General features: G+C 37.6%; 1 protein-coding gene across 1 annotated transcript; it reads right to left on the bottom strand.

Moving 5' to 3' along the window:
• Nucleotides 1–1,723: 1,723 nt before the first annotated feature.
• Nucleotides 1,724–21,145, bottom strand: LOC124160535 (serine/arginine repetitive matrix protein 2-like). The gene is made up of 9 exons (XM_046536397.1): nt 21,075–21,145; nt 20,831–20,957; nt 19,894–20,016; nt 19,683–19,819; nt 17,226–17,314; nt 16,898–17,044; nt 15,852–16,030; nt 13,839–13,969; nt 1,724–4,731 (listed from the first exon to the last, which is right to left on the bottom strand). The coding sequence occupies exons 3-9, from the start codon at nt 20,007–20,009 to the stop codon at nt 2,489–2,491; spliced, it is 3,042 nt and encodes a 1,013-aa protein (XP_046392353.1). The 5' UTR covers nt 20,010–20,016; nt 20,831–20,957; nt 21,075–21,145; the 3' UTR covers nt 1,724–2,488.
• Between the last annotated feature and the right edge of the window lie 1,159 nt (nt 21,146–22,304).

The raw sequence follows: 22,304 nt of genomic DNA, 5'->3' as shown, positions 1-22,304 counted from the left end.
TCTAGGTTAGGAAAATTATTAGAGACTTAAACTAATGCTTAAATTTAAGGCACATAATTCAATAATAACTAGAAAACTTAAAAGCAATTTTCATCACAAATAAATTGGTAGAAACTTGTTTGTTTCACAAAAAGTTGGGAAAGTTGGGCCAAAGTTACCCCAGTTGACGGTACTTAAAAAAAATTTTTATTTTACCATTCCAAAAAAAGCTTCATCACCACACCTGGCAACATGATGCCTTAAGGGCAGAGCTGAGTGCACACGCTGACATTTTTCTATCAGCATCCATGGCTAACAATGTCAAATAAAAGGATTTCAGGAAAGTGTGAGGAAGACAGCAGGACTCAAATTCATATAATTAAAAAGAATTGGTAGGCTTGATTGTGAATAAAAAGCTACCATGCAGGGTGCTATATCAGAATACCATAGAGTAGGGGTGGGTCCAGGATTTTTTCTGGGGGGGTGGCATAAGGGTATTACAGGCCAACCTCCCCTAAATATTATTTCTGGCTATGCCCTTGCCGACTCAATATCTGGGCACTACACCCACCTAACATGGCTGATGAGTCCTGTGGATGCCAGGACTTCAATCTCAGCATGTACTCCCATGCTTCCAGGGAAAGAAATTCTCAGTAGGCTGGGTTTCTCACATTCACTCCATTTTAATGCGGCACCATCCCACGTGGCTCAGGGAAAGGAATAGCCTCCCTCAACCTGTATGAATGTAATTCGCATGCATCAGGCTGAAGCTGTGGTTGAACCAAGCTATACAACTCATGCAAAAGAACCAGCCACTCGTGCATAATAGGCAGGGGAGGTAGAAATGGAAGGGGTGAAGGTAAAGGTAAGGGAAGGAACAAGGCAACAATTGAGGGGGTGGCTGGGAGAGCAAGGGGAGGGTTGAGGGGTTCAAAAACTGCAAAAATACTAAACAGATCAGTCATAGGTGTACCTCTTACTAACAAAACTCCCCATAAGACATTGACCCTGTCTAACCCCCCACAACAAATTTTTCTGGCTGTGGCTTTTAAACTTACATTACAATGAAGTTAAGATTTCTTTGGTTAGTGCCATTCACAAAACACAAATGGACTAAAAAAATACATAAGGGAATGGGTACAAAATTAACACAAGAATCACTATAGGAGTTCTCAGCATAAAGTTTCTTAGTTATCTGCAAGTTCCCTCCAAGTTGTATTGAAAATATTCATCAAAAAACATGAACTATTACCCTGAGTAAATGGCTAGTCAGTGAGGCTGTACTCTGTAACACTCCAGTATACCTTAAATATGTGTGTCTACCAATCCATGGCCTCCATTAATACTAGTATTGAATGAGGCCACAGCCAATTAAAACATCTCTATACATTCAAAGGCACATGCATGAGAAACACAGGTGAGTGGTTAGAAGCATCCGTCACCAAGAACTTACCTTTTTATTTGAGGGAGAAATGTTTCAAAGAGCAAAAGATCTAACTGTGCCGCAAGTATGGAAATGTCAGCCACTTACTCAACAAGCAAGTGTTGAAAGTAATTAGGAAGGGTCCCACCGTTACTCTACACTGAACAACCTCACGTTCATCAGCAATTTTTTAAGTTCCGGCTCATGTCCCAAAAATTGCAGTGACATGACCTTTTGTGACAGCTATCATCATACAAAGAAACCTTAGTATTGAAACAGTAAGTGAATAATTAGGTGGTACATTAAATTATACTCCAAATCTTGTACTTGGTTGATATGCTTTATCAAATCCTTTCAAAATTATACAAAATTCAGTGCAATTGGAAATATGCTCATTATCAAATAGATTTTAAGTGTATATAAAGTTTAATGTAATTAAAATAAATCCAATTTTTGAAATGCTTTCAAATGCTATACATGGTGAAAGTATTAACATTCCAAAACATATTAATAAACATTTACAATGCCACAAAATGCAGCAATCATTCAGTGATCGATCTTGCATCAAAATGATGAATTCCTAATGCTCACAGCACAACAAATACAAAATAGACATTCAAAGTTTTCAGCCCCATGGTCAAAAGAAACAATTTCAAATATGGAATTACTTGATTTACAGAAAGAATTACAACAAAGAAGGAGGGGTTCTATGCCTAAAGCTTTCCAAATCATGAATACATTGTACATTTGTCAACTAATGTAGGTACATACATATATAAAACTCACACTGATTCCTACATATTTATATTTTCCACATTAAAGGATCAAAAATAAAATAAACACTGCATTCTCCAATGATTCTGGAATTCTATAATTTAGACATTCAAAAAGCTTGTAATTATCTATCCTCTTTAACACACGAATAGAATATCCAAGCAAGTGACATTACCCAGGATATCATCAAGTTAAATTTCCACATGATTTAAAAACATATTACACATAAACCCATCTCAGTACTGTATCAGTGATCAGCTTATCTACACAAAGGATACTGATCTCTTTACAACCACAACATGAGATGTTGATTTAATACTGATTCTCCTGAGATGATGACCTACTGCGACTGTTACGGGATCCTGGCCTTGAGTTTCCAGATGATGATGAGTTACACTCTAAATAGGAAGACCTTCTTCTGCCACTCAGTGATTTCCCTGCCTTGTGAGAATCTGATGTTTGATGCTCTGAAGAAGGCGACCTTCTGCTATTTGAAGATCTTAGCCGGCTTGATAAACGTATCGCAGGTGCACAATGATCCGGAGATGGTGAACTCCTATTACCAGGTGACCTCAACATGGCAGAATTATGAGATCTGAAGGCATTACTTTCAGGTGATTCCGACCGTTGCCTGCTCACTGGTGATATAGATCTATCATAACCATGGGGCAATGGACACCGCTCCTCTGCTACAAAACCTTCCTTGTAAAGAGGGGAATCAGGTCTAGATCTTGGAGACTTAGGAGAAGTAGGTTCTGGGGACATCATACGATCATTCCTACCAGGCATGTCAAATGCCTTTGAGTTACGTGAACTTGAATGATATCCTTCTAATGATGATCTCCTTTCAAAGCCAGGTGACGGTGATCTAGGACTATGAGGTTTTGGAGAGCGAATCTCCATAGATGTTGACCTTCTGTCAGTAGGAGAATTCAACGACCTCGGACCACGATGCTCCATCATCCTATACTCTTCAGATGGTCTCCTGCGGCGATCAGGTGTTATTGACCTCCTACGGCGATCAGGAGTAATAGATCTTCTACGGCGATCAGGAGTCATAGGCCCCTTAAGACGATCAGGTGTCAAAGATCTCCTACGGTGTTCAGGGGTGGTTGATCTTCTATGGCGATCAGGTGTCATAGGTCCCCTGCGATGATCAGGCGTTACTGATCTCCTTGACTTGTAAGGCTTTGATGACTGGCCTTCTTCTGATTCTGAACTCCTCCGGCTATTCCTTGATTGTGATTCTCTGCGACTGGGAAATTTTGAAGGGTGCTCCTTTGATGGTGATCTCCTCATGCTACCACGGGAACTTGACCTTCTTGGACTCCTGGGTGCTGACAAACTACGTTCATGTGAAGCAGATCTCTTGTGGCTCTTTGGGCGAACATCTCTTTCAGCAGAGCCACATTCACGTGAGTCTGGTCTTCGAGCACAACTTGGAGAAGGGGATCTCCTTGAATCATAAGGAGATTTGGGCGGTAAGTTTTCCCTGGACATTGATCTTCTCATGCTAGGAGGTGACCTGGGGCTAGGAGGTTTTGAAGAGTTGCGCTCAACTGAAGCTGACTTCCTGTAACTTGGAGATCGAATTCTCTTTGGTGAGAACTCCCCTGATCCGGACCTCTTCCTCACACTTGGTGATCTTGAACCACAAGGGTCATTAGACTTTGATGGGATTTTGATAGACTTAGAATCCCTGCTTGGTGATCTAGATTCCCGACCACTTCGTGACTTACCCTTGTCTTTTGTTTTCGAACCTTTCACAATGCTATGTGACCTAGATCTCCTCGAATCACCACGCTTGGAGGGACGACGATCCCTAGAGGTCGACCTTTTCCTGCTGCCCCCGGGCGAAGCTGACCTCTTTCTTCGGCTGGGAGTCCTAGGTCTTTTAGATCGATCCGACTTTGATGAGAAACGCTCACCAGATTTTGACCTTCTCCTGTAACTGGGAGACCTTGATCTTTTCCTCCCACTAGGTGATCTAGGCCTTGATGACCTAACAAGTTTGGAGGAGCTGCGTTCACCAGACTTTGACCTCCTCCTACTGCTAGGTGACCCAGGCTTCGATGACCGGACTGACTTTGTGGAATTACGTTCACGGGATTTTGACCTTTTTCTGCTACTCGGTGATCTTGATCTTTTCCTGCCTCCAGGTGACTTAGGTCTAGATGATCTGCCTGACTTAGATGAATTGCGCTCCTTAGATTTAGACCTCTTCTTTGCACTTGGCGACCTTGACCTCTTAGAACGAGATTTTGAGGAGCGACGCTCCCTTGATTTTGAAGGTTGATAATCTGGAGATGGTGATCTTTTCCTGCTACCAGGTGACCTTGATCTTTTAGAACCACGAGATTTTGAAGAGCGACGCTCCCGGGATCCTGACCTTCTACCGCTCCTATGGGATCTGGATCTCTTGGAATAACGAGAACTGGACGAATGCCTTTCTCGAGAGGCTGACCTTCTCCTCCTCCTACTGGATCCTGACTTATTGTCTCTAGATTTTGAGCCTTCACGCGAGGATTTAGACCTAGACCTTGATCTGTGGAATCCTGAAAAGTAAAAAATAAGAGTTATAATTAATTGCATGTGACTGGCTTTCATGTACAGTGCAACCTCGATATAACGACACCCCACGGTGCACTGATAAACACTCGCTATAGCGAATTGTCGCTTAACCGGAGGTGGAGCAAATAATAGCCAATATAGCTGTTGCGAACAGATATACAGGAACAGGAGTGGTGCGGCGACAGATAAACATCTATCCGATAAACGTAAGCATAAATCCAGACGAAAGGCGTTTTTTTTTTTGCATCACTAAATTTCCTTACTCAAATAACGACTAACTATTCAAACAATTTATAAGCGCCGCACTGAATAAAAATCATGCAAAGCATTGTTTCGTGAATCATTATATTTATCGAACGACAGTTTACCACATACATTTCAGACTGAGCACTCCATTAACTTCATTTCTAACAGATCGCTAGCAATTACAGAGGTTAAGGAGTCTTGATGAAAGTCTTCCGGCGGTGAAACCCTCGCTATGGCGACAGCCAACACCGAAAGGGTCTCGTAAAAACGAATTTTTCAACACGCTTATTATAGGGTCAATTAACGGTGCATCGGCTATCTCTCGTAATAGCGGGGGTGTCGCTATAGCCCGTACTCGCTTTAACTTCCACTGTACACATAAGTTTTTTTTTTTTTTTTTTAATAATAATAATATTTATTGCAGAGATTAGAAATTTTACAAAAATTGATAACATTAATCAAAGATGAAATGTCATTTACAAGAAATACAATGTGAAAAAAAAGTCTAGGTCCCGCTAAGCCTATCAAGGCTTGTCAGCAGGTGCCTATTAGTTTTTTTTTTATTCGTGGTCGTACATTGTCTTTTAAAATTGTGTATCTCATAATGTTACCACTATTATCAAAAACATATTATAAAATTATTAGGAAGCAAGAGTACATACATAAATACACATTAACATTACAGGAATATATGTATTAAATATTTTTTTTGATATATAACGTGATTGCATTGGAGTTACTTCTTGTATTGGAAGAAAGAAAAAATATATATGACAAAATAAAGACAAAATATATGTATCTTTCTTTATACATGTATAAACCATAAATTTAGGTTAATTTTTAACAAAACAATGTTTAAAATTTTTAGCAATATAATGTAATAAAATTTTTTAACAATAGACTTTTTTATAATATAAGAAATTTAATGGCAGAGATTAGAAATGGTAGCAGGAAAGGTTATAATAAAACTTATATAACTGAGTAGTAACAGTAACTTATAACTTTAAGCAAAAAAGAAAGTAAATGTATTATCACATTAGCAAACATGAATTCTCACTAATAATGTTTCCACTATTGCCAAAAACATATTATAGAATTATTAGGGAGCAAGAGTACATACATAATTACACATTAACATTACAGGAATATATGTATTAAATTTTTTTTTAAAATATATAACGTGTTTGCATTTGAGATATTTCTCGTATTGGAAGAAAGAAATTATATATGTGACAAAATAAAGACAAAATATATGTATCTTTCTTTATACATGTTTAAACCATAAATTTTGATAAGTTTTTAACAAAACAATGTTTAACATTTTTAGTAGTATAATGTCATTAAATTTTTAACATGTGTACATAACATAACAAATTTTTAACATACATACAAGACAAAGAAATAAATGTATTATCACATAAGCAAACATAATTCTCATATATCGGTATCATTATATTTCTCTAGTAACCAATGTCTCAGACGCGTTTTTAGTAGAGAAATATTTTCTATTGATTGCAAATTTTGTGGTAGCGTATTAAACAATTTAGGAACTACGTGTTCCAAGGTTCTTTTCCCGTGAGCGTTGATGAAACTAGGTACATTATATATTCTAGTACTTCGGAGTCCTATATCGTGTGTTACATTTCTTACAGTTTTGTAGCTATTGTTAAAATAGTTGTCTGTTATTAATATGTAGTGTAATAAATCGCGTATTGGAAGCATGTTTAGATTTTTGTAAATTTTAAAGACATTTCTTTCTCTTGGATCCAATTGTAATACCATATTGTTTTGGATTTTTTCCACCTTTCTCAACAGGGTTTTATTTGTGGAGCCCCATAAACCATATCTGAGTACTGCTTCACCGAGGCTTAAGTACAACATTTTTTTAAATTGAATTGGTAAGGTATATTTCACACAATATAGTTGGTACAAAATACATCTAAGTCTATTACACAAGTGATTAATATGCTCACTGAAGTCAAAATTTTCGTCTACGGTCAATCCTAAATATCTAAAGGAGTTGACTTGGGAAATAAATGAACAGGAATATAAATGACAGTTACTCTTTTTATGGCCAGGGTTACCAGTATGAAGGCATAAATGCGTATGAAATCTTAATTTTATTAGTTTTCTCGTTGCCTTGGCATTTCGGAATTGCATGGTTACCGTTTTCTTATCATTTATTACTAATTTATTGTCATGGCACCAGCACTGTATCGCATAGAAATCCTGTTGCATTTTTTCCTTAGCCATTTCAAAAGATTTGCTGATTGAAACTAGCGCTATATCATCAGCATACATATATATTTTAGAATGATTAATATATTCTGGTATGTCGTTTACATATATACAGAAGAGTATTGGCCCTAATATAGAGCCTTGTGGCACACCAGAGGTGACAGATTTAATCGTGCTCTTATGTTCAAATAATTTTACAAGTAATTTCCTATTGGTGAGATAGCTTTCTAACCATGTAAGCGGTATTCCTCGTATTCCACATCGTTCCAGTTTTTTTAAAAGGATGTTGATATCGATAGTATCGAAAGCTTTAGTGAAGTCGATATATACAGCGAGAACGGACCAGTTCTTATTTAGGCTTTTCCGTACATCTTCACTGAAGTACTCCAGAAGCGATCGTGCACTTTTATTTCTTTGGTACCCATATTGATGTGTAGTGATAATGTTGAATTTTTCTATGAAGTTAATTAATTGTACCGCAAAATATCTTTCTATGACTTTATCCAAGGAGGGTAGAATAGAAATGGGACGATAATTGTTTGTGTCGTTTTTCTTTCCTTGTTTATATATCGGTCTGATTACCGCTAACTTTAAATCGTTATGTAATTTACCTTCAGTTATGCTTTTGTTTATCCAGTGGGTTGTTGCAGCAATGATGTCATGTTTACAACTGAGATCGATCATTCTTATATTATCGTGCCCTGGGCATTTATTTTTTGATTGCTGTAATATACTTTGGATATCAGCTGGAGTTGCTGGCAACAATAAAAAGGTAGATGGAATTATTTTTTTAGCACCAGGGTTGAGAATGTGTTGTGAGCATTGGGGCAGTATTTTTTGTATGTCATTAGTGAATTGAGATGCAAAGGATTCGCAGACATAGTTTAAATTAATATTCTTAAAATTTGATTTTATTTGCATATCAATGCTTTTCTTACTGGTGACACCCCTAAGGCTATTGATCAGTAGCCAAGTCTTCCTAATGTCGTCTTTGTTCCTTTCGAGATTAGAGCGAACATAAGAGATTTTAGATCGCCTTATCAAGGAAGTTACCTTATTTCTTTGGGTTCTGTAATTATTTCTGTGCACTTTGTTTGTTGTATTGGATTTGTATTTTTTGAATAGTGTGTCTCTTATCTGTATTTCTGAATAAATAGCATTATTCATCCACGGAAGTTTAAATGTATTATTACCGATATTTTCCCGTTGCCTGATTTTAGATAATGAATAAAGATGATTTAACTTTTCGCACAGTTGCTGATAAATGCTGTCAGAATCATTGAGTGTAAGTAGTGTCGACCAGTTTATTCTGTTTATTAATTGTGTTACCCTCCGGTCGCAAAGATGAGTAGATTGTCCCATAACCTTATCTTCAGGTAAGCTCTTATCTGTGTGTATGAAAACACCAACAGGAAAGTGATCAGATATTTTTGTTTTGATAATGAAACCATCAAGTTTTGAGTGGAAACCTTTAACGTTAATGTGATCCAAGCATGAAGCTGTCACTTTACGTTTTTTTATTTCTATTCTAGTGCTTTTTGTGATACAAGCAGTGAGCCCATTGGATGCAAGTAAATTTTTGTATGCGTCCACATTAGTATCTTTTTTCGATTTTAGATTCAAATTAAAGTCACCAATCAATATAATCTGGTTTTCTGATCTACTTTCGAGGAAGGATTCCAGACTAATGAGGAAATCCTTCTTCTTACAATGTGGTGGTCTGTAAACACATACTAATAACACTGTGTTAGAATCATAAACCATTTTCAAGATCAATGACTCGCATTCGTCCAACTCGAAATCAACTACCGTTGCAGGCAAGACCTCCCTCAGAAAGACAATCATACCTCCACCCTTTCGTTCTTCCCTCAGTTTATGGAAAGAGTTGAAACCTAGTAGGTTGTAAGGACCCATTTCTGATGATTTTATATTGACCTCAGTCAACAAACATGCCAATACCTGACCCCTATTATTCAGCATATTGAGCAATACTTTTACTTCATCCCAACCTTTCTTCAATGACCTCACATTCAACGAACAAAAAATACAACCTTTAAACAAATTTACATTATTCAAGAAACCACCAGTGCTCTCATAGGATTTGCATTCAACATCACTAGCTATTGATGACAATGGATCCATGATGCCAAAAGATCTTTCAATTTCAACAGCAAACAGATAGAACACTTAATGTGTCTTATAGTGTTAAATACTTAATGACAATAACAAAATCAGTAATAAGAAACAGGAATATAATCAATTGAAATATATATTATATCAATTTACATAGGTCATTTTCATTTTCCACTTTAATTATTCGGCTGGTTTCGTTTTTTTTGACAAGTATTCCACCATTTCTATACCAGACAAATTTGAAATCAAGTTCTTTAGCCCTAGTCCTAACTTGCCACATCAAGTTTTTGAGATAAGGAGTTAGACTTTCATTGATGTATATTTTTGCATTAGGGTACTTTTTCCTGTTCTCAGGGCTGTTCAAGGAGGTTCTGTTGATTAAAAGAGATTTCCTCACAACTTTGCTGTTAAACTCAACAACGATTTTTTGTAGCTTTGTTTTAGCCTTAGGAAGGACGAAAACCTCAGATATAGTTCTGCTATCAATTACAACGCCAACATCCTTGGCAACATCGATAACTTTAGCAGTCAGGAGCTCACTGCTATCACTATCACCCAAGGGAATACCCACAATTTCTAAGCGGTTTTCTAGCTGTTTTTGCTCCAACCGGTTAACCTTCTTTTGGAGATCACAAATAAGAGTGTCTTTCTGTTTAAGTTGTTCTTTTAGGTCACTGATAGTGTTATTCAGCTCACCCACAGTGTTCTTAAAAGCATTTATGGTACTCACAAACTCATCATAGCCGTGGCTGAGGAAGGTAAGACTCTTCTTAATTTGTAGTACATCCTCCCTCGTGAGAACAGCATCAGTGGAACAGCTCTCTTGTTGTTCCTCAGCTGGCTGAGCCTCTACGGATGCAGCTGGTGGATTTCTGCTTTGCTCATTTTGCTTTGAATTCTCAGCACAACGACAGGTAACACATCTCCAAGCCTCTTTTTTCTTCGAGGACATAGACCTATATGTCGACTCTCTGATGCCGGCACAGTTGAAGTGAATTCTTGACGAGCAGCCGTAACAATTGACGAACTCCTCGTCAACAATATCTTCTTCACACTTGTTGCACTTCATGAAGATTTCAAATTGCTTTGTGAGTTCGTAAATAGTTAGTGTTTGTTGATTAGTGCTACGTGATACGTTTTAATCACAATATGCAGACAACTTAAGGCACATGTATAGACGCTTTAGGCTACAGAGCTACACACGTCCGACCACCATGAATGCCGGATGCAGAATGGAGACTAGAGATGGGTCGGTTCCGGTATTCGATTCTCGGTACTGCCAGTTTTTAGCCTGTGGAACCGGTATTGAGAACTGATCACATAAAGTCAGTACTTTGGAACCAGCTTGAAACAGTGGCGAGGCATTGATCTTGGCACCCGAAGCCGGAATATTATGCAGCGTATTCAAGGCCAAAAAGTGAAAAATAAAGATTTAAAAAATGCATGTATTACTTTCCGATTGCATGGCGGCAACATTTTTTTCTTTTGAGAGTTGCTCACTAACAGGCACATTTAAAGGTTCATTAATTTGTCGCTCTCGCCAATATTGTAACATTTCCATAGCTGCATTCACTTTCAAACGAGCAATGTTCGCCTGCCGCCGTCCACGGCACGGCAACGTCCTTTCAACCTATATAGGTCTCTATGGATGTCTTCAAATGAGTATCATCACGTTGTTGTCAGCACGGTGCCCATTTCAATCCAGCCCGGCGATGTGCCGTCTACAGCATGAAATGCACACAATGCTACATTGAGGCCGCTTTCAGACGAAACGACTTTTTGCCATAAAAGATACAGTGTCTGGCGTGATGTGGTGGAAATCTTTTATATTCAGCTTATTAAAACAACAAATTCCACCTAACGCTAAGATTTTATCTTTTGATGTGTGTAATTTGTTTACTTCAGTACCAGCAAAAGAAGCATGTACCTTAGCGGCTAATTTACTAAAAGATTCTGGTCTAAATGCATCCTTGGTGAATGAAATTAAGTTACTTTTAGATACATGTACCGATCAGAACTATTTTTTATATAATGGGAAGTTTTATAAACAACAGACTAGTCTGGCTATGGGGTCACCATTATCACCAATTCTAGCGGAAATTTTCATAGCCAATCTAGAGCAAAACCTGTTCAAATCCAAAAATCCCCTGCTAAAGAATGTTTGTTATTGGTATCGGTATGTTGATGATATTTTATGTTGTGGTCAGGTACCTCTCGTCAGATAGATGGTTTTTTGTCCCTTTTAAACTCAATTCACAAATCAATTAAGTTCATCATAGAATATGGAGGCAAAAATATCAACTTCCTTGATTTAAGCATTTCCATTGAAAAGGGCTATCACGATTACTCAATCTACCGTAAGAGTACTTTTACGGACGTTATAATTCCCAACTCTTCTAACCACCATCCCTCCCACAAAATAAGCTCGTTCAAAGCAATTATCAACAGATTAACAAACATACCAATGTCCGTAGAAAATTTCAACTTAGAGTTAAACGCCATCAAAACCATTCCGAGAAGGAATGGATTCGACACAGTTTTGATAAACAGACTCTTAGAATGTTATAGACGGAAAAGAGCCCTCAATATGATAGCCCACAAACCAGAGAATAGAGACAAACCATCTAACTGGTGAAAGATACCATTTATCCAAAAAATTTCTTTTAAACTTGACAAGATTATTTCAAATGACAAAACTAAAGTGGCTTTTTATAATCCATTGACACTAGGTAAATTATTGTTTAACTCTAAAGACGCATATTGTAATGATAATAAAAGTGGAGTGTATGAACTGACTTGTGACGATTGTGAAACCAAATATATTGGCCAGACTGGGAGGAGTTTTAAAACAAGAATGAAAGAACATAGATGATATTTCGTAAATAATGACGACTAATCAGGAATTGCAAGACATTTGAATGACGAACACCATTGGTGCAATTTTGATGCAAAAATTTTACATGTACATGACAAGGGGCGGAAACTGGATTTCTTAGAACAGTTTGAAATTGTGAATTGCCCCGCTGATTTTAAATTATGTAACGACCATATGTTCCCATTCCATTCACCCCTGCTGAACATTACCCTACCTCCAACCCATCGCCCATTGACGTCATCAGCAACCTCGGAATGAACACACCCCATTCCCCTTCTTCCTCCCCCCTCCTGAAAAACCTATAAAAAGCCTGTAACCCAAGGCTATGTACCTTGACAATGACACAAGTTGCCGAAACCATGGTCGGTGAAAATAAAATAGTGTGGAAAAAGACAAGTTGTTTTAATAAGCTGGACTTTCTGCCAGCCGCCGTACAAGTGAAATTCAGGCGGCTTTAAACAAGACTACTCTCTGCAACACCATGTGCGGTGCCTTGAATGGCTTGATACGGACATATACAGTAATTCTTCCAAATACAAGCAAGATGCATTCCGAGAGCTTGTTCGTAAGTTGATAAACCTACGCAAGGCATTGAAAAGCGATGTTATCCTGCAGAATGCAACACTGCATTACAATTTTGCATTAGCTCACAGCCACTCAGTTCATCCATGGTGCCGCTGTACCTGCATGTTGAACAGTTTATTGCTGAGGTTATAAGAACTGTGACTGAGAAGGATACGAATAAGCTGTCAGTTACATTAACATTTCAAGCCACATCGCAGAATACAGAATATATTTTGAACTGGCTCACAAGTAACAACAAATTAACTGATGATGTCGTCAGATGTAGGAGGGGTTTCAATATTGATCCTCATGCTATGCAGTATATAAACGGTGTTCCAAGCATATTAGCGCGGCCTTTCAAACCAACATCGACCACTACAGTTTTCAGTGAATGCCTGTTTAATACTGCAGGCAATATATCTGCCAAAAAACAGAATAGATTAGACCTAGATAGGGCAAAAATGTTGAATTTTTACAATCAAAACCAAGAGAAAGAACCGGGGGCTGACTGACGTAATGTGACACATTGGTCGATCATGCATTCATTAACAATGTTTTATTTAAACTTTTTTACTAGGCAAATAAAACCATGGAGACGATGTTAAGTTTTTTTTTTACAGAGATTTCCAGCTAATTTACATCTTTAGCGAAGTTATTTTCATTCACTTCTTGTGGTTGTTCATTTTAATTTGCCATTACTTCAGATACTAAGAGTTCATCATTGGAACCAAGTATCGAGAACCGAGAACCGATGGGGGAGAAAAGGACCGGGGCCGAGAACCGAAAAAATTTAAGAACGGACTCATCCTTCTTAAATTTTTATTCTCACATACATGCATTTAAACATACTCAAACATGTTAAGGTACCATGCATGCAACCAGGCCTTAAAGCAATGCATATTACATAAAAATGAAGGACAGTACTATGACCTGAAAAATTATTTAAGCAGCTTTCACTATTTTCAAGCTTGATTTCAAGACTACGAGAAAATTATGTTAAAATATAAAAGATGTTAATAACAGTTGTTGGCTCACCTGATTTCTCAGTAGGGAAAACATTTTCAATGTACTCTGACAGCGAAGATGTCAACTTCTCATTTGTCAATTCATGAATATCAGCCAGTGAGTTGTCATTTACCTCAATAGCTTGCACTGAGTGGTAAACTCTGAAAATTTAAAAAGATACCAGAATCGATAAACACTTCCATCAAGCTAGGAAAAATTAATATGCAATACTCCATATGAGAGTAACAGAGTCAAAATTAAGAACTTAACCCTTTCACACTGAACATCGGGTGGAGCAGACAAGCAATTTCATATGCAGAAGACCTGATGTCGGATAAGCTGTTGCAGATGTTTCAATGCAAACGACAGGACATCGGCTCTAGCTGACGTGAGGCAAGGGAAGCAAACGCTGAAGTAGCAATTATTGGATGCATTCAGGCCCAGCCTGAGACCCAGCTTAGGCCTACCATACACGTTCTGTCAACTGCGCAGTTTGGCCGGAGCCGCAGGCCCACCATACACGTTCAGTTTGGCCTCAAGGCCTGGACTGCACAGTCCAGGCCTTGAGGCAGAACTGACAGTGTGTGGCGATGCCTTGAGGCGGATTGTCGGCCGGACGGCTGCCGGATGGGTAAACAATGAGGTACGGCCTCAAGGTCGCTTGGCCTTAAGGCCAAACTGGACGTGTATGGGAGGCCTTAGCAAGTCCATAGTGCCAAACTCCTCAGCAATTAAGCCCGACCCTCCCACTCATTTATGGTCATCCTCACTGCAGGAATCCGTTGGGAAGTTGTTATATTGTCAATAGTTTTTTCAATGATATATTTAGTTACTTCATTGCATACCACAATTTTTTTATACCTCGAAATGAATTCTTCATTTTGTTTTGTGCGTAAGCAATTTTTAAACAAAATTTTTAGCATTAAAAATGACGGACTTCCGGACTTATTGCCACATTACCTTGTATTTACTGACTTTCTTGTTATTAACACTAGAGACCCACTTTAAATTCCACAATGCTTAAAAAATGTTAGTAATTCTTCTGGAAGAGTAAATTATTGAAAACCAAATACAATGTTTGGTTGAAAAAAAAAAACACTGGTAATGCAATAAGTTGACCGTGAATTTGTGTTGTGATAGGGTTGGAGGATCTAGCCCAGTGGCTGGGGTAAGGGATGGACACGAAGGAATGTTGAGTTGGGTCCCAAATCTGAACTACAAAAATACCAGGGTACCAACTCCACCCCAAAAAAAGAGCTTGGCACAGAGAGGTTTAAAATATTCTCATGCTACTCGTAGCACTGAAAATGTTTTCCAATAGTAGGTGCCAGCAGGAAATGATAAAAGGCCAGGTTGCAGGAAACATTAATATGTACAAGTTAATGTCTGTTTGAGTGAACAATTTTTGTGGACCGGAACATGCACAAATGCATGAACCAAATTAGGACAGGTTCTATTTTCTTTTCATGCATTTGCACAAGTTGGGTGGTTACACAGTGGATTTTGGCATTCAATCTCGGGTTCATATATTTAGACATTAACTCGTGCGTGTTAATGTATCCTGCAAACAGGCCTTAAGAGATATATTTTGCACTTATATTGACATATATTTTTTTGCATTCTAGTCAAGATTGAGGTAATATCAAAAAGAGAGATGAGCAAATAATATGATACCACAACTTCACTTTGGTAGCTATGTTCCGGTTCCTATGCCACCTGTACACAAATATAATCCTCCCATTTACTTTTCTTACTGAGATTTTCAGCAAGAAAATACTATAATCAGAGATGTGCAATGGGATAATTAAATTTGAAGATATTGTAACCCATTCATTGACAACATATGATCATATAACCTAGTTTTGCACATTCATTGCCATCTTTGTAGACCCAAGTTTTGAGCCCAGATATTTTAATTCTAATAAACTATACTGCACTCTTTAATAGCTTATAGATTCCTAATCCTTTATCAACTCCATTGGAAAATTCACATTTCTCAAAACTAAGTCGGTTTAAAATTAAAAAAAAAAGTTGAATACTTACTTTATTTTTATTCCTTCACCAATCTCAGAATTATTTAATTTCAGCCCAGGAATGATGGCTTCGTGCTTGACAAGTTCAACGAGGGCATACAATCCTGGGTCACTCTGTCTTTGGCAAAGTCTCACATACTTGACCTCTCCTGCCTTAGTGAAGTGCTCCACTAATGCATCACCATTGATCTAGAAGACAAAAGACAAAACTTAAGACAATTACGACTCTAGTTTGAAAGATAACATTATTGACCTTAACCCGAAAATAATAATTTGTTGATGAATATACATAAACGTTTTCATAATTAAAAAAACGAATTACATAATTTATTCGCACAAAAAGTTAACAACTTATTGGAACAAACAAAATCGGATGTCTGCAAAGTCATACGTCCAGAATTGAGCCACTATCAAATACAAAAATATCTGCAATAAAAAGTGCACAAATAATATAGGATAAGGTTGATAGAAGAACACAAGCAGCTGAACATCTTGTTCTACCAAGATAACTCTGTATTCATCAGTAGTTGCAACTATTACTTAAACGAACATAATTCCAGTACTATTGAAGGACATGAATACATATAAACACAATGGACTCCACAAATGGTGGCTGATTTTTGAAATGCTACACTGAATTTTAGGGTGACGTTCATTCCACCTTTTGAAGGTGCGGATTACAAATCACATGTTTATAAACACTGCATGGCTCAAAAGGGTGAATTTTTGAATGAATATTTCTTGTGTGCCATAATTTTTCAGGAAAATCAATAACCAAAGGCAATCTAGAAAGATGACCCTCTTTTCATCATTTTTTCCATTATTACTATTTCTCTCAGCAAACTATGCTGAGCTAATGGTATGCGTGAGGACATAGGCGGATCCAGGGGGGGGGGGCACGTGCCCCCCCCAGACCCTCAAAAATATGCAAGATTTTTAATACGGTCCCATTATGATTGCGTTCGTTTTGTATTACGAGGTATCGTTGTGCCCTACCCAGAAAAAAATCCTGGATCCGCCCCTGCGTGAGGAGATACAAAATCATACTCAACATACTGATGCATCAAGATTTGAAACTACTAATGTTCTTCTAGTCTGCTCCACAATGGAACTGCAGTAATTCTCAGGCAAGTCTGGATATGGAGGCAAGCCATTTTTGAACAATTCCTCAGATATCCTTGCAAATGTATCTTCATGGGATTCCTAAGTTCAAAATAAAAAAGAATATTTGTATTAGCATACGTATTACATAATTCTAGATTTATTTTCAGCTTAAAATAGAACATGAGACATTGCAGTAACATGATATGTTCATGAGCTGTTAAAATTTTACATAAAAATATGTAGTCTCAAACATGAAATTTTGAACTTTTAAGACTCTCACCATGAATGTGAGTCCAAGATTTTTCTGTTTCTCTTCCACAAGGATTTCTAATCCTTTCTCTTCACAGGGAATAACACCTTTCTCATCAGCTGCAATAGAAGAAAACTTGAATAAATATCATGACACAAATTTAACAAAGTTTGTAAGCTTTTGCTGCAGTGTCACGAAGGGAAGCTTTATTTTTCGATGAATGCAATGAATAGGTTGGTATAAAAATTTGACAGGCACATTTCAAGCATGACAAAAAGCATACTTCATTGGTTGACGGATATTAGGGCCAGCTGGTAGCATGAATGAAACTAAGACTGCACCAATGATGAGAAAAAACAAACCAGCCACTAGTACTAGGACAGCATAAGGTTTACAGCATTTACACCACCTTTCCATTACCGATTTCCCCAACTTTTTCCTGATTTTCAGTCTTAATACAAATGTCAAAGAAGTTGTGTTAAGGGATTTTAGAGCAAAATGCACCAACATATACTAAGAAATTACGTCTAGTAGTAAGTACATAGTAATGAAGTCAAGGAGGGTCAAGTCTGTGCTACCCCGCCACACTGACATCAAAATGCCAACCTGCCTCTCAAATGCAGTTATGCTCCACACATTCAACTACGACTCTTTTTGTTGTTCCTCTTGGAGTTTTTCCCGAACTATAATATAATTTTTCTCACATTTCCATGACTACTAGTCCTGATATTTATTTTCCTGACTTCATCAACCTGGTACGAAACAGCTCTGAATCACACCGTGCTCGACATTTAGAAGCCCTTGATTACTTGCTTATATAATCGGACTTGTGCATGGTCAAGCGTATATGTATAGTGATTTAGGTTTTAAAGAGTGGGAACACGGACAGAAAGGATGGTAGGTGAGTAAAGACTTTGAAGATGTAAGTAAAGGAATTGAAAATGGAGGCAAACAGACCATAAAGATGATATTGACAAAAAGGAAAGAGAATGAAGAAGATCTATACATGGTGGATGAAGAGGAAACCATGACATAGAGAAGGATATTGGGTAAGATATGAAGTGGAAGGAGAAGAAAAGGATTCATGGACAGCAAGAAGAGAAGAAGGTTTTTTGTCAGCCCGAAGAAGAAAATTAAATGAAGGGGGACAAGACATGGTGATTAGCAAAATTTCTTGTTTCCTGGATATAAACAGTTACTTATACCACTTATTTTTTAGAGCGCGACCCGGGTTTCAATGAGTAATCATCATCATCATAGAGCGCCTGATGATGATGATTACTCATTGAAACCCGGGTCGCGCTCTTATAAAATAAGTGGTATAAGTAACTGTTTATATCCAGGAAATAATGGAATACCACATAGTTAACCAAGAGTTAGTGAAAATTTCTTGTGCAAATAAAAAAAACTGTGCAGGTGAAATAAAGTGTTGTTTTTTTGTTTAAAAACAAAACTTAATTCCACTTTTGTTCTTAAAAGCATGTATTTCCTCAATGAAAATGCCAACCAAAGAGCTGGTTTCCAAAAGCCATGAATCGGTGGCCATGTGATAAGCAAGGGCATTGTCACAGGTCAGGAGAAGTGGTTTGCGAGGACACATCAAACCATTGGGGGGAGCCGGAAACTAAATTATCAGACATTGCACAATGCAATCTCATACACAAGTTTCCCACAATCCAACTCCTGCCTAAGATACCACTCAGTGACAATGCAGTACAACTGTGCCCCCCTTCGGCCACAACAGCTGGAAACCATTAGCATAGAGATCCCTTAGAGGCATCTGATCGGTAAGTCATAGCGCAACATGCAGGCAAGGATGCATTGTTGTTGGAAACCAGGGCTTAGGGATAAAAACGTCTGTGAGAGACTAAATATTGAGCCCACTTCCATAAGAGCCAGAGACACAATCACCTCATCATTGCAGTCCCTAGACATGTAAAATCATCTCTCCATTGGGTCCTTCCACCAGCAGGGTATCACATTCCTCTTGAAGTATGAGTTAATTCCCGGGGTAATAGGCACAGTCTAGAAGGTCTTATTAATAATGCCTAAGCTCTAGTTTAAGAAATATTTCAGTTTCCGATTGGTAATATTTCATGAGTGCACTTTCCATCACGTGAAAAACATGAAGATAGGGATCTTTGTATACATGCAATCACATCACAAAATTCATCAACAATAAACTATGCATAAAGAAAGATTATCTACCTCTCACAAATTTTAAGCAACAATATAACTAAATTGAGAAAAACTTAAATCCAATCCATCATATTGGGTGAAAAAGAGGTCAAAATGGTAATATGAGCTGACTATCTAATGAAATCCACTACAGGCCTCACCTCACAAGCTAACATGTGAAGCAATGGGTTAGCTGATGTCAGGCCCCTAAGGCAGGTCGTTTGACAGACAATACTGGTAATTCGTTAGTTTTCATTTCAACACCAATTGGTTAGCAAACCCCAATATTATTCAGCTACTGGTGCTTACCTTCAGTGCAAGGAGCAACCTGCAGGGTTCTATTCATCAATGGTGTGTTACTAAGGTAAAAGGCCAGATCAGCACTTGATGACTTTTTGTACTTAATAAAACATATCCTTGAATCAAATGCAGTCCCCATACTTCTCCTGAAATATTCATAATATATAAGTAATGAAAACAATGGAAAAGAATAAGAAGTTGGATCATAAAATATTCTTACAGTGTAGGATAGAGTCTTATGTCCTCAATTTCTCCTATGCACCCAAACATGGTATACATTTGGTCTTTTGTGACTTGCATGGGGATATTGGTCACCTGAATTACTTTGAGAACCATTTTGGCGCTGGAAACAAAAAAAATAAAATAATATTAGTCAGGAATGTCACTGAGTAACAAAATCACAATAAGCCTTTGCCTTGCCCACCAGGTACATCAACTTAAAATGGAGACAATCAATACTTTCATGATGAAAATTACTTCATCACCATTACACTTGAAATATTTTGCTACCATAAAACGAAATGATAAAATACAATTGTTGAAAGCGGCAAAATTAATCACAAAACAGATTAATATTTGAATTTAAAAACACATAGAAATCCATCTAATATCACAGGCAATAGGCCAAAGATGGCACATAAAAGAAAACAATCTAATCCCTAATCAATGGGCATTGCTTTGATCTTAAAAATCGCTGTTTTTTTTATTCAAACTCCCGAGTCCACACGTGGGAAACAATGAAGCGAAGGCATCGAAAGAGGCAATGATATACTATATGGCTAAGTAAAAAGATGAATATTACTAAGTGACATGGAGAGTCTTCCGTGTAGGAGCTTCTGAATGCATCTCGTGGATATTAAAGAAATATCTATAAGGGAAATATACCTAGGGGAACTGAGTTCCTCTCAGCTTACTGAAATCTCATAAACGGGAAAAGCTATATTTTCTAACAGTTTAACAACAAATGTAATCATCTACGTGGGTTTCAACGAAATCAAAGACACTAATTAACATCAATAGGGTATTCTAGTTCATCCAGTCAACTTAGTAACCATCGCAATAGCATTAAGACTATGGTACAGCTGGTTGGCAATTAAGTAGAACACATACATGATTAATATAAATACATTAATAGAAACACACATGAATATACATACATGGATTGAGAACTACTTGATGAAGCACCTCAAATGGTGTAATCACGCTTTCGGGCTACTATCACGCATTTGAAAAAAAATTACACTTCGTTGATGGGATGATACACAATATGTACCATACTGTCTGCTGAAATGTCATTAATTAAACATATTCAGGAAAACTCCTAATGGAGCAGCTTATACCAAGATAACACTAAATGACAGTAAAAGTATACAAATGCATATAACTACGATGTTTTGGTACCTATCAGTTCTCCGGCTTGTTTTGGGTTTTTGGTGAAGTTGGCGAATGACGCCAGCGGAGCGCGTCAAAAAGTTGAACACGCCATGCGCAATGGAGCCAAAATGTGGGAATTCAAAAGGGAAATGAACGGATTAATTCAGTCATACCTTAAACGCTATTTTTTTCAATCAAAATAATTTTTGCTTCCTACCAAATTTGACTTTTAAATTACATCTATGTTGTTCAGGACTCTCGTAACAAATTATGCTTTTCAGTGCAGTATTCACTGAAACCCGTTTTATTTTTTTTCAATTACCAATTTTTTTTAAATTTCAATTTTATTTATCTGAATATAGTTCCCCCTTTTTTTTCAAAAATTCTCGTGGTAAAAGTAAATATTGTAGCACATCTTAAAAATTTTCCCAAAACTGAAGCTTCAAAATTGATGTGGGGGACTAAATTTGGAGAAATACATGTCTTCGTTTGATATTCGATGGAATGATAGGCACTGTATTCACTGGCCTCTGATTCAGACCTTCTTCAAGGCCTTATTAACAGCAAACATGTATTTCTTAGTGATTTTGATGTTGAACAGTGATATAAACGAGATAATCCTACAAAACAAAATCCTCTGAAACAAACTGGGTATGACGGGTATGGGGGCAGTCCCCATTCTTGCATTGGAGGTGCTCCGTACCAAGGTGGTCTGCCATTCGACTGCCTCGGTAGATGATCTCTGTGAGTTCCTGTTTTTGGAGGTGGAAGTTAGGGGTGTCACCATTCTCTGCCCAAAACTAGAGCTTCCCAAGATACTTTTGGTCACTTTGCCCAACATTTAGGCAATTGCCAATAGGGTATACTATTGGGCGATATCAATGTACCCATCAACGGCCAATGGCTATTTTCTGGTAGTCCGCAGCCACGTTTTTAGCAAAGTTATCAAAATCGTTATTTTTCATCGCAGAAACACGGTTCAAAGACGTACTTGATTGCTTGATTGGCAGGAGTGTGATGAAAACAATCATTTTTTGATGATCGGGTTGATTGATTGATTTTCAAATTGCAGTCTGAGCGGTCACTTTTCGGGAGGGAGGCTGGTAGGGTTGATGAGACGGTCTGAGGAAGAAAAAGTACATTCACATCAGTCTGCCTTGCGAAAGTACTAGGTACGTTCACAGCAGTGAACGGGTTAAACACGCTGCACTCCCAGAGGTTATTAGTTATCCTACCCAACAGATCCTCAAGGATAAC

The sequence above is a fragment of the Ischnura elegans genome, chromosome 6 (assembly GCF_921293095.1).
Source record: "Ischnura elegans chromosome 6, ioIscEleg1.1, whole genome shotgun sequence".
NCBI classification, from domain to species: domain Eukaryota; kingdom Metazoa; phylum Arthropoda; class Insecta; order Odonata; family Coenagrionidae; genus Ischnura; species Ischnura elegans.
This window is presented reverse-complemented; position numbering and strand designations above follow the sequence as displayed.